This window comes from Ailuropoda melanoleuca, chromosome 11 (assembly GCF_002007445.2).
Source record: "Ailuropoda melanoleuca isolate Jingjing chromosome 11, ASM200744v2, whole genome shotgun sequence".
Lineage (NCBI taxonomy): Eukaryota > Metazoa > Chordata > Mammalia > Carnivora > Ursidae > Ailuropoda > Ailuropoda melanoleuca.
In genome coordinates this window covers 97,523,743-97,537,698 of record NC_048228.1, presented here as the reverse complement: position 1 = coordinate 97,537,698, position 13,956 = coordinate 97,523,743, and the positions used below count along the sequence as shown (strand labels likewise).

Sequence of the window (13,956 nt, the reverse complement as noted above, 5' to 3'; positions counted from 1 at the left end):
CCTAACCCAACCCCCACCCCCCTCCCCTCTGAAGCCCTCAGTTTGTTACCCAGAGTCCATAGTCTCTCGTGGTTCACTCCCCCCTCTGTTTACCCCCCCTTTATTCTTCCCTTCCTTCTCCTACCGATCTCCCTGCTATTTCTTATGTTCCATAAATGAGTGAAACCATATGATAATTGTCCTTCTCTACTTGACTTATTTCACTTAGCATAATCTCTTCCAGTCCCGTCCATGTTGCTACAAATGTTGTGTAATCGTTCTTTCTGATGGCTGAGTAATATTCCATTGTATATATGGACCACAGCTTCTTAATCCAGTCATCTGTTGAAGGGCATCTCAGCTCCTTCCACGATTTAGCTATTGTGGACAATGATGCTATGAACATTGGGGTGCATATGGCCCTTCTCTTCACTACGTCTGTATCTTTGGGGTAAATACCCAGTAATGCAACAGATGAAAGACCTCGATGTGAGACAGGAATCCAACAAAATCATAGAGGAGAACATAGGCTGTAACTTCTTTGACATTGGCCACAGCAACTTTTTTCATGACACATCTCCAAAGGCGAGAGAAACAAAAGAAAGAATGAACTTATGGGACTTCATCAAGATAAAAAGGNAGAGGAGAACATAGGCTGTAACTTCTTTGACATTGGCCACAGCAACTTTTTTCATGACACATCTCCAAAGGCAAGAGAAACAAAAGAAAGAATGAACTTATGGGACTTCATCAAGATAAAAAGCTTCTGCACAGCCAAGGAAACAGTCAAAAAAACTAAGAGACAGCCCACGGAATGGGAGAATATATTTGCAAAGGACACTACAGATAAAGGACTGGTATCCAAGATCTACAAAGAACTTCTCAAACTCAATACACGAGAAACAAATAAACAAATCAAAAAATGGGCAGAAGATATGAACAGACACTTTTCCAATGAAGACATACAAATGGCTAACAGACACATGAAAAAATGTTCAAAATCATTAGCCATCAGGGAAATTCAAATCAAAACCACACTAAGATACCACCTTATGCCAGTTGGAATGGCAAAAATGGACAAGGCAAGAAACAACAAATGTTGGAGAGGATGTGGAGAAAGGGGATCCCTCCTACACTGATGGTGGGAATGCAAGTTGGTACAGCCACTTTAGAAAACAGTGTGGAGGTCCCTTAAAAAGTTAAAAATAGAGCTACCCTATGATCCAGCAATTGCACCCTATTTCTTTTTTTTTTTAAAGTTAGTCGATAAAGAAAAGGAACAATATTTAAGAGTTATACCAAAGAAAGAGTGGCTAGAAGGTCTATTAAAGTGTATAGCCCTAATTATGACGACGATGATTAGCCAACTAATTGTAGAGTATCCATTAAACAGACTGGCTTCTCTGCTCTAGACTTTGAGAAGAACAAGGCAAATAACCATAAAGAAAATGCAGAAGTTGCTAACAAATCTTTGTAGGAAACCGAACACTCCTCAGGCTCCATGCCAGGTATGAGGAGATAAGGAAGAGGGACAGAGAGAGAGCAAGATGGTAAGAGAAGAAAATACAGCCCGTGCCTTTCAGAGGCTGTCATCTTATGGAGGAGGCAGCAGGAAGATGGTTATAATCACAGCAACATTCAGAAGACAAAATAATAATAATATCATTAATGATGTGTTTGCTCTGTGCCAGGCACAGACCTAAGCATTTTGCAGTATAAACTTTTTTAATCCTCATAACAACTACTACAAGACACATACTACTGAAGAGAATTTACAGCAAAAAAACTCTGCCCAGGGGAGTCCAGGGCACCTTTAGGGGCGCTGAAGGATGAATAGGAGTCCGTCAGTGGTGAGGGTGAGAAAGGACATTCCAGGCAGCAGGAATAGCAGGTGCAATGGCAGAGGGAAGGTAGGATGTGTGTGAGGACTGGAGGAAAGTTCCGTTGGGGACCCGGCATGCAGGAGTGGCTGAGAGGAAAGAGAGTCCTGAGGAGTAGTGGTGGCAGGTTGGGCTAAGCCCCAATTATGAAACACACGGAAATTAAAGATTTGGGGGAAGGAGGAGGGGGACCTTGAGCAGATTTGGGTTTTAGAAGGCTAGTCTGGAATTCGCTGGCCCAGGGAGAATGTGGAGGCAGGGAGATATAGGCCAAGGCTCTTGCCAGTCTCTAGGCAACATCCCAGAAGATGAAGATTATGAAACTCTTTATACTGCATCTTGCTAAGGCTTACGAACTATTCAAATGGAGCCCTATGCAGTTTTGTTTATGTAACATCTATAAGAGGTAAAGAAAAAGAGAGTCTAGGCAAGCCATCCTGGGGGTCTGATAAGGGGAGAGGAAGGGACTGAGAGCCTTTGCGTGTTAGAACCCACAGGACTTGACAACTGATTGGTTGTGCTGATGGGGCAGGGCAGGGACTCCAGGTCAGGATGGAGGAGGTCAGGGCTGACTCTTCCATTTCTAGCTTTGGTAAGCAGGTGAACAGATGGTGTGGAAGAAATGGAGGGTGAAGAGCAGGCCTGGGGTGCTTTGTCAGATCCAGATCAGCCTCTGGGTCAGGCCAGCCGTCTGCAGATACTCCGGTCCTGAATGATCCTCGGTCATCAAAGATGCGACATACCATGCTAGACCGAGTATTAGCATAGTGGTTAAGAGTGGGGTCTTCAGAGCCACATTACCTGGGTTTAAATCCCAGACCCACTCGTCACTACCTGTGTGACTTTGAGGAAGTGATTTACCTTTTCCGTGCCTCAGTTTACTCATCTGTAAACCAGGGATCACCATTGTACCCACCTTGTACGGTGGTAGGGAGGATTAAAAGTTACTATATGTAAACTGCTTAGATAGTACCTTAACTAAAGTAAGCACTCGGCAAAATTCACCCTTGTCGTTTTTAGAGAGGGGTTCTCAGGGGCATTTAGAGAAATAGTCGGCAGGGGGCCCCCAGGCTCCCATGTCAGAAGCATGACTGGGCTGGTCCCACACACATATGTGAAGCATCCCTAAGCTCTGCAGAACAACTACTCCAGGTCCAATGTGAAACCTGGCAGTACAACTCAACAGGGAGGGAGAGAGGAAGGAGAAAGCAACGGGCATCCTCACTGTGCTGCCACCTTGGGCTGAGGTGGAATAGAAGCTTCTGGAACAGAGACTTTCCACCAGGACTGCTCTTCCAGAGCCCCTGATACAGCAAGTGCAAGGCATGGCATGCTCACCTTGTAGAAAAATGATAACTTGTGACATAGAGAAAAAGGTTGGAGAAAACCATAACGTGTACAACCATCACTCGGCCAAGAGATAACATATCACAAATACAGCCTCAGCTCCTGACCTTTTCCCTGATCCATCGCCCTCTCTCCCTTCTAGAAATAACCCCTGGCTCAGATTTCCTTCTGTCATTCTCAGGCGTGTCTCCAGACTGAACTCCACTATGTATTTCTAAACAATCAATACTGTTTTGCACACTGCTTCTAGATTCTTTAAAACTCCGCCAGGAGGTTGCAGTGCTCAGCCAGGGCTGAGGAATGAATTTCATGGACTCCTGAGGGGAGGTGGACTCAGGGCTCATTTGGAAGGTGTGAGAGACGGCAGGGGAAGCAAGGAAACCCCTTTACATTTTGGGGGTTCTAATTAGGCTCGAGAATGAAGCCTGTTTCCAGTCCCTCCCACAAGTTCCCCATAAGATGGTCAACAGGTGTTTGACCTTGGTCTCTGGGTGGTCAGGACAGGTGGACCCACAGAGCAAACTGTGAAGCTCAGCTGGTCTTCAGGCATTCTCTACTCCCTTCTCCCTTGCCTGCCTCCTCCGTGCCTCCCCAGGCTAGCCTCATGGTGACACAGATACTACCGATGGGAGGAGGAGTCAGCGGGAGCCCTCTCTGAAGGCTTGTGGTTTTCTGATGAAATGGGCAGGCCTGGTCCTCACCACCACCAACCCCGCCCCCGCTCCCCACCCCCTGCTGTTTCGCGGTGTAAATTTGGACCTAACAACACAGTGCTGACAGTCATTTTCCAAGCCTGAGGGAATCTGAGCTGACTCCTCCCTTAGATGCAGCAAGCACAGGGCCTAGGGCCCACGATACTTTCAGGGGCCATGACAATGTTTGAATTTCTTTTAAAGCCAGAAGGTAAAAATACAGCTAGGCTCTATGAATCTTTATACCAATGTAGTCATAAAATGTAGTTTTTGATATATTTTTTTCAATAGAGGAAGGAGCCCATGAAGGCAAAAGCGCCTAATACCCAGGAAAGTGAGGACACAGCCCAGGAGGAGGAGAGACTGTGGGAATCTCAGATACACCAGGCCTGATGTCATTTAGCCACAGAATCGACCCCAGCAGCCTACTGCCTCCTTTTATGTGAGACATTAAGAGCCTCTTTGTAAAGCCTCCATAAATCAGGCTCTCTGTTACTTGCACCTAAATTTATGTCCTGCAAGATGGATTTCTTGCCAGGCAAAGTCCTTTCTTTTCTTCCAAGGATGCTGAGCATATGGAAGTCAGGCCCGTTTTCTGTGACTCCTGGCATCTTAGTTAACCAAGACTCCCACCCAGACCCATCACTCCCACGCGCTGCATTAATTCGGGATTTACCTCAAGCAGAGAATTCTGGAGCTTCACATTTAAGGCTGCTTTCTCTTCTTCCAGCTGCTTGATTTCATTTTCTGACTCCTTCTTCCCTTCCTCCAACTGTGCTTCTATTTCCTAAATAATGATTAGGAGAGTTATTCACAAAAGGCATGAATGCATGGACAGGACATGTACAGATTCATGCCTTGCCTTATCCCAAAGGGGTTCGAAGAAACTTACAATAAAAGTCGCAGGATACAAAATTAATCTATAGAAATCCACTGCATTTCTATACACTAATAATGAAGAAGCAGTAAGAGATATTAAGAAAACAATCCCATTTACAATTGCACCAAAAAGAATAAAACATCTAGGAATAAACTTTACCAAGGAGATGAAAGACCTGTGCTCTGAAAACTATAAAACATTGAGGAAAGAAACTGAAGGAAACACAAACAAATGGAAAGATAGTCCATGCTCATGGATTGGGAGAACAAATATCGTTAAAATGTCCATACTACCCAAAGCAATCTACACATTTAATGCAACCCCTATCAAAATACCAATAGCATTTTTCACAGAACTAGAACAAATAATCCTAAAATTTGTATAGAACCATGAAAGACCCCAAAATAGGCAAAGTAATCTTGATAAGGAAGAATAAAACTGGAAGTATCACAATCTCACATTTTGAGATTTACTAAAAAGCTGTAGTACTCAAAACAGTATGGTACTGCCACAAAAATAGACACATAGGTCAATGGAACAGAATAGAAAGCCCAGAAATAAGAAATGTTTATTTGCCTCCTTGATGGAGGCAAGAACATGAGATGGGAAAAATACAGTCTCTTTAGCAAATGGTGTCGGGAAAACAGGACAGCTACATGCAAAAGATGAGACTGGACCACTTTCTTACGCCATACACAAAAATAAACTCAAAATGGATTAAAGAACTAAATGTGACACCTGAAACCATAAATATCCTAGAAAAGAACACAGGCAGTAATTTCTCTGACATCAACCATAGCAATGTTTTTCTAGATATGTCTCCTGAAGCAAGGGAAACAAAAGCAAAAATAAACTACTGGGAATACATCAAAATCAAAAGCTTCTACACAGCAAAGGAAAAAAATCAACAAAACTAAAAGATAACCTACTGAATGGGAGAAGATACTTGCAAATGACATATCCGATAAAGGATTAGTATTCAAAATATATAAAGAATATAGAACTTGGGGTGCCTGGCTGGTTCAGTCGGCAGAGCAACTCTTAATCTTAGGGTTGTAGGTTCAGGCCCCACATTGAGTATACAGATTACTTAAAAATAAAATCTTAAAAAAAAGTACAACATCCAAAAAACAAATAATCCATTTTAAAATGAGAAGAGGGCCGCCTGGGTGGCGCAGTCGTTAAGTGTCTGCCTTTGGCTCAGGGCGTGATCCCGGTGTTCTGGGATCGAGCCCCACATCAGGCTTCTGCACTAGGAGCCTGCTTCTTCCTCTCCCACTCCCCCTGCTTGTGTTCCCCCTCTCTCTGGCTGTCTCTCTCTGTCAAATAAATAAATAAATTCTTCAAAAAAAAATGAGAAGACTTGAACAGACATTTCTCCAAAGAAGACATCCAGATGACCAACAGACACATGAAAAGATGCTCAACATCGNACTCCCCCTGCTTGTGTTCCCTCTCTCGCTGGCTGTCTCTCTCTGTCAAATAAATAAGTAAAATCTTCAAAAAAAAATGAGAAGATGACTTGAACAGACATTTCTCCAAAGAAGACATCCAGATGACCAACAGACACATGAAAAGATGCTCAACATCGCTTATCATCAGGGAAATGCAAATCAAAACCCAATGAGATGTCACCTCACACCTGTTAAAAGGGCTAAAATTAAAAACACAAGAAACTACAAGTGTTGGCGAGGATGTGGAGAAAAATGAACCCTTTGCATTGTTGGTGAGAATGCAAACTGGTGCAGCCACGGTGGAAAACAGTATGGAGATCCTTAAAAAATTAAAAGTAGAATTACATATGATCTAGTAATTCAACTATTATGTATTTACCCAAAGAATACAAAAACACCAATTTAAAGAGATACTTGCACCCCTATGTTTATTGCAACATTATTTAAAATAGCCAAATTAAGGGAAGCAGCCCATGTGTCCATTGACCAATAAATGGATAAAGAAGATGTGGTGTATATATGGACACACACACACTGGAATATTACTCAACCATAAAAAAGAATGAAATATTGTCATTTGCAGCAATATGGTTGGATCTAGAGAATATAATGTCAAGTGAAATAAGTCAGAGATAGAAAGACAAATACCATATGATTTCACTTATATGTGGAATTTAAGAAACAGAACAAACATACAGAGAAAAAAAGAGACAAACCAAAAAAACAGACTCTTAACTATAGAGAACAAACAGATGGTTACCAGAGGGGAGGTGGGCGGGGAATGGGTGAAATAAGTGATGGGTATTAAAGAGTACACTTATGTGAGCACTGAGTAATGTAGGNTGGGCGGGGAATGGGTGAAATAAGTGATGGGTATTAAAAAGTACACTTATGTGAGCGCTGAGTAATGTAGGGAATTGCTGAATCACTATATTGTACACCTGAAACTAATAAAACACTGTATGTTAATTATACTGGAATTGAAAAAAAATTTTTTTAATGATTGATTAATTAATTTAAAAAAATCCCTGGANTGCTGAATCACTATATTGTACACCTGAAACTAATAAAACACTGTATGTTAATTATACTGGAATTGAAAAAAATTTTTTAATGATTGATTAATTAATTTTAAAAAATCCCTGGAATGAATAAATCCAGAGCCAGCAGCATTTTATATAAACCATTACTTCATTCCTGGCACTGGTTTACTTCTAAATCTCAGCTTTTAATATTACTTAAGGAAATAACTGCACANGTTCCCTCTCTCGCTGGCTGTCTCTATCTCTGTCAAATGAATAAATAAATAAAATCTTTAAAAAAAAAAAATAAAAAAATAAAAAATAAAAAAATANATGTGGAATTTAAGAAACAGAACAAACATACAGAGAAAAAAAGAGACAAACCAAAAAAACAGACTCTTAACTATAGAGAACAAACAGATGGTTACCAGAGGGGAGGTGGGCGGGGAATGGGTGAAATAAGTGATGGGTATTAAAGAGTACACTTATGTGAGCACTGAGTAATGTAGGGAATTGCTGAATCACTATATTGTACACCTGAAACTAATAAAACACTGTATGTTAATTATACTGGAATTGAAAAAAATTTTTTAATGATTGATTAATTAATTTTAAAAAATCCCTGGAATGAATAAATCCAGAGCCAGCAGCATTTTATATAAACCATTACTTCATTCCTGGCACTGGTTTACTTCTAAATCTCAGCTTTTAATATTACTTAAGGAAATAACTGCACAGTTATTAAATTCTACTTCAAGTTAACAAAAAAAGAAGCCTACAACACTCATAAAATATTAGAAGAAAACACAAATTAGCAATAAACAATGGGATGCCTGGGTGGCTTGATCGGTTGGGCAGCTGACTCAGCTTTGGCTCAGGTTATGATCTCAGGGTCATGAGATGGAGCCCCATTTGGGGCTCCACGCTCCGTGTGGATGTGCGGAGTCTGTTTGGGATTCTCTCCCTCTGCCTCTGCCCCTCCCCCCAATTGTGCGTGCGCGCTCTCTCTCTCTAAAATACATAAATAAAATCTTTGAGAGAAAAAAAAGAAATACACAAGAACTTCAAAAATAAACAAATCTTAAAATTATACCCCAAATCTGATATATATTGGAGGAGGGACATGGTAGACATCTGGGTTTAAGTTTTATAGTGTCAAGTGAGAAAAGACAATGCTCGTTACTGACCCAATCCTCAGTGTTCCTTAAGTCAAAAAGCCAAGTACATTCTCAGATGCAGGGAAATACTAAATTCAGAGAAAAATTTTCCTCTGGTCTTCTCAACAGCTTCCATACTTTAGTCAAAATGATGGGGCCCACGGGACTGCTTCTTTCACAGTTCCTCACCACAGCCTCACCACAGAAGATCCAGAGAGAGGAAATATTCTGGGGACCATGTGAATGGTGCAGCCTTTTAGCTGTGTGATGTTGAGCACATTTTCTACCCTCTCTGTGACTCATGTGTTCCTTCCAAGCCTAGCACAGTTCTGGCTGGGTGAGGGATGGATAAATAATTAAGTACTACTGCTATTTGATAGATGCCTACCATTGCCAATCTCGCTTATCTTGGGCAAAATCTTGTAAGTATCTAGAGGAGTGGATGAAATATCCTATTCCTCTTAGCTGGCCTTTATATGTAGATAACAGCTTATTCATTCGACAAATACTTACAGAGACCTACCACGTGCCAAGCACTGTTCTCAGAGCTGGGGATAAGAACAGACCAAATATCTATCTGCTAGCTAGGAGCTCACACTGGCATAAAAGAGGCAGCAAAGTCAATAGGCACAACTCAGTATATGCTATGTTGGATGGTAACAAGTGCCGAGGACAAATAACAAAACAGGGAAAGGGGCTATGGAGGGTCGACAGGGTTGGGTTCAGTTCACATAGTTTGGCCAGAGAAATCCTTGGAAGAACAACACCAAGGTTTCTAACCTGAGCAGGGGGAGAATGGTACTGCCATTAACACAGATGAGGAAGACAGAAGAAGCAGGTTTGCGGACAGTAGGAGGAGCTCATTGGGGAAATGTTGAGTTTGAGACTGCTGTTAGATGTCCTGTGTGCAGGTGGACACATGGGTCTGGAAATCAAGGGAGAGTTCTGGATTGCCGTTATGCATTTGGGAGTCATCGGCATACAGAAGTATTAAGCTATGTGCTTGGACGAAAAAAGCTAGAAAATATAAAGGAAAATAGGAGAGATTCAAGAACAGAGAACCCTGGGACACGCCAGCAGTTTCTGTGAAGTTGAGGTTATAGTGTCTGAGCGTTATCTGGAGCTCAGTTCTCCTGTGCTGCCAATTGATCACGGACATTTATGCTCTCATTGCGAGCTGATGGACATAGCTGACACTTGCCGAATGCCTACCGTTTACTGAGTCCTTTCCATAAATACTCACTTGATCCTTATGAAAACCCAATCACTTGGGTACTATTGTTGAAGTTCTTTATATACTAAAGAAATGAAGCTTAAAGAGGTTAAATGACTTGCCCCAGGTCATGCAGCCAGGAGGTGGAGAATCAAGATTTGAACTCAGGAAGGCTGACTGCTTGGCTGCACTTCTTCCCTGCCATCCTAAGGGAAATGTGGCATCCAGTACAAGCCCCTGACTGAAACGTCTTCCCACCTCTGAGACAGCAAAGCTGAGGGATGTCCTGTGGGCAGGCCGCCGATGCTCCCCAAAGCAGGGTGAAGGAGCTGGAAGTCCAGTCTTCAGGAACTGGAGGCTTGCTCTGTTTCTAAGGAATGACATGCACTTGAGCTGATATATGGGAATGTGGGGTCATGGCTTGTGTGATGGGGTTAAATGGAAACCTGTTATTTATTCATTCAACCAACCAATATTAACTGAATATCAATTATATGCCAAGTATTAAAGGGGCTAAGGATACAGTCACCGTGTGCTGGTAAATGTTAAGCAACTGGCTTCCAATCAATCAATCAATCAATCAAATTGATTTGTAGCATTTGTTGATTTCCATAATATAAGTACTCCTACTGTGACTGATTTCAAGTTACTACCATGATGTCACTGAACAGAGCGTTGGGAAATATGTGACAACTGCTTCTCAGGAGTCAGCACAAGTTGGCTCTGACACACCACTGGTAGAATAGTGCACAGGGTTCCCCAGTGGGGAGAACAAGTAGGAAATAGGTGATTACAGTGAAATGTAGTGAGAGCTATGCGAAGGTAGGAACAGTAAAAACTAGGCAAAATGAGACAGGTGAATTTGGGAGTTGGGTGGAAGTGATCCCCCTCAAGGGAGAGCTTGGCGTTAAGGCCAAGAAGGGAAAGGATATGAAATGAATGATGACCTAAAAGGCTGGAGGTTAGAACTGAACAGGGAAGTGGTGTAAGGTGAAGCAAGAGAGGCAAACAGGAGTCCCACCATGCAGGGTCTTAAAAACCACATGAAGGAATTTGAATTGCACTGTGAAGATGTTAGGGGGCCTTTAGAGAATTTGAAACCAAGGTTGAGTTTTCAGAAGATGCCCCTGGAATGGAGACTGGATTCAAGGAGGTGGGGAGAGGGGACACAGGGAGACCAGTAAGGAGATCATCGCACGGTCCAGCGAGAAATGCTGGGTGACTGGACCAGCGTCCTGCCACCGAGGACAGAGGGAACTGGACATATTCCAGGGCCATCAAAGAAGTGGACAAATGGGTCTGATGACTGATGGAACGTGATGCACGAAGAAGTCGTGTCTGACTCCCGGGTTTCTGACTTGAGCATCTAAAGAGATATTGCTACTGATCACCTGGAGGACACCTGCACACTTTCTGTGGGGCCAAGTTCAGGTCAGGCCAGTGGCCCTGGGGTCAGTCACTAAGAAAAAGGGGGGATGAAATTAGACTGTCCAGTTACATGAGGTGGACACTTAGCATGGGTATCGTCTCTTCAGTAAATTGGTGATCCCTTTTGCAGGGCTTGGTGTTTGGGGAGTTCATTTGCTAAAAACGATATAGAAATTATCCTTTTGCCCCAAGAACCATCAGAAACAAAGCAAAATTCTGATCTTTTATCTCATTGATTAGCTTCTTAGTCACTGAAGCTTTTGTTGAATAAAAGTTTTGTTAAACATTCATCCTGGTAAAGAGACTCACTAACTCTGCCAAACCGTGCTCACTGTCACGACAGTGTAGACGCCTGGGAGAAAGATTCCTAGCAGAAAGCAAGGGCTACTCCTAATTTTACACAGTCTAACTTCCCAGGGTCCTTGTAATTAATCACAGCTTCAGCTGTTGCCTTGACAAATGGACCTAAAGTGAAAAAAAAAATGTCCCCACAGATGGAAATAGCTGACTTCATTAGTAATTTTTGGCATCAGGAAGCTTAATTTTAGGTGCAGAATAATGTAGTTTTCTGTCAGAAGATGAACAGCTCTGGGTCGCCTCGAGAACACAGATTGGGAGGAAAGCATGCCCATACCCAGCTCAGTCCGAAGTGACCCCGAGGATTTCAACAGGAAACTTTAACATGCTCCGAGCTGGGCAAAGAGAANTAGTTTTCTGTCAGAAGATGAACAGCTCTGGGTCGCCTCGAGAACACAGATTGGGAGGAAAGCATGCCCATACCCAGCTCAGTCCGAAGTGACCCCGAGGATTTCAACAGGAAACTTTAACATGCTCCGAGCTGGGCAAAGAGAAAAAAAACACAACTACAAGGATATGAACATGAGGGAAAAGGAGACTAGTGCTTTCAAATTTAAAAATTGCAGCATCCCATTCCATACCTGGCATGGGATTCCATGGGCCATTAATTACAGAAGTCACAGAGCACGTCCAGAAACTGTTCTTCCGAACTCTCATGGGACTCGGGGGAAAAGCTTTATTGCACCCATGTCACATGGAAGAGACCTCATGAGGTAAAAGTAGACTCACACGCACTTTCTGCTACCTCGTCTAGATTGTCCACAATTACAGGTAATTTTTTAAAAAGACACATGGGGTCTGAGGCCCATGTTGGGTAGAGAGATTACTTAAATAAACAAACTGAAAAAAAAAAAGACACCTGAAGGAGCCACAGTGATGGGAACACCAAATGAGCAACTACAGAAAATTACCACAGATTTCAACTGATGCTTTGAAGGAAAACACGTTGTTGTGCCTCGGTGGCTCAGTGGGTTAAACACTGGGACTTTTGTTTTCAGCTCAGGTCATGATCTCATGATCCTGAGATCGAGCCCCCAGTTGGGCTCCACGCTCAGCACAGAGTCTCTCAAGATTCTCTCTCTCCCTCTCCCTCTACCCCTCCCCCACTTGCACACTCACTCTCTCTCTCTTTCTAAAATAAATAAATATAATCAATCTTTAAAAAAACAAAGGAAAACAAAACATGTTAAGTTTTCTTCCAGACGAAAAATTACCATTTGAAATGCATTTATAGTAATGTTCATGGTGCAGCTGAAAGAGCCAACCAGTACAAAACCTAAACCATCCCTCAGAGCCACCGTGAGCAATCACAGAAACACCAGTATTAATCCACACATGGGGCATTTGGCCCCAGGAAGGGTCACATTGCAGTAGTAGGGCTGGAGTGGTGCTAGAGTAAACATGACTCTAAACCCATCCTAACAAAGCTTAAAACTAAGTCAGGAAAAATGGTAAATTTTATGTAATACACACTTTACCACAATGAAAAAAAAAATAAGTCTGGAGAAGAGGCAGCTGATTCAGAAGTAGTTTAACTGCTTGGCTTGCCAAAACAAAATTTAGCACTTGTAAAAAGACGATTTAAGAAATCCACACTTTCAACAAGCTAACATTCTTCATGTCCAGCATCCAATCAAAAATTACTAATGGAGGCTGCAGGGGCCCGAAATGCAAATGCTGGGTCGGTGGGGGGGAGTTGCACACAGAATCAGCAAGAGGGTCACGAGGGCATCAAAAGGCCACCTCACCCCACCAGCCCTGCTGCCCTTTGATTTAAGTTCTGAGCAAGTCCAACAACAATGCTAACCACCCTGGTAACATCCATGCCAACCAACCCGGTAAGCCCATCCCTACTGATTTCCACCAGCATACACCAAATTTCTCAAATGTGCTCAACACACAGAAGCAGGCATTTCCTGAGGACTCCCCACTCCCACCCAGAGTTTTGGTCACTACAAAGTTCTCATTCATTCTTAGGAATAAATAGAGCAAACAACATGTTTTTAGTTGTCATGTGCCCTCATCCCTTTCTGCAGGGAAGAATGCCATGATGATGTGACTTTCCACACAGTTTGCCCTCTAATTTCCCAGTCGTGTCTGGCCAGGCTGAGCACCTGTGGTTCCGGCCAGGCTTTAGTTTGCGCCTTCGGGTGTGGGCACATANTTGCGCCTTCAGGTGTGGGCACATAGCTGGGGCTGCACTTGCTAGCCACACTTCCGTAGACCCACCACCCGCTGACACACCAGATTTAAGAAGATCTGGAGTCCCTTAACATAACACCCCAAATAGCCAAGATACAATGAGTATAGTCGTCATTCCGAGGACCAGGAAAATGTCACCTTGAACAAGTTAGATAATCTAAAGACCCCCCAATACCGAGATGACACAGGTTTTGGGATTTCCTGATGAATCTTAAAGTAGCCGTCATACAAATGCTTCAACAAGCAATCATAAACATGCTTAAAACAAAAGAAAAATAGTCTCAGCAAAAAAACAGAAGATACATTGAAATTGAAAATTAAGGAAAAGAGAGTGGGTTAAGATGG

General features: G+C 42.6%; 1 protein-coding gene across 1 annotated transcript in view; it reads right to left on the bottom strand.

Moving 5' to 3' along the window:
* The window catches only part of FAM184B (family with sequence similarity 184 member B), a 135,113-nt gene that overhangs the window by 44,362 nt on the left and 76,795 nt on the right, over nt 1-13,956 (bottom strand). Inside the window, exon 6 of the mRNA XM_034672058.1 lies at nt 4,575-4,685. Within this exon, the coding sequence (XP_034527949.1) occupies nt 4,575-4,685 (111 nt within the window). The remainder of the gene's footprint in view (nt 1-4,574; nt 4,686-13,956) is intronic.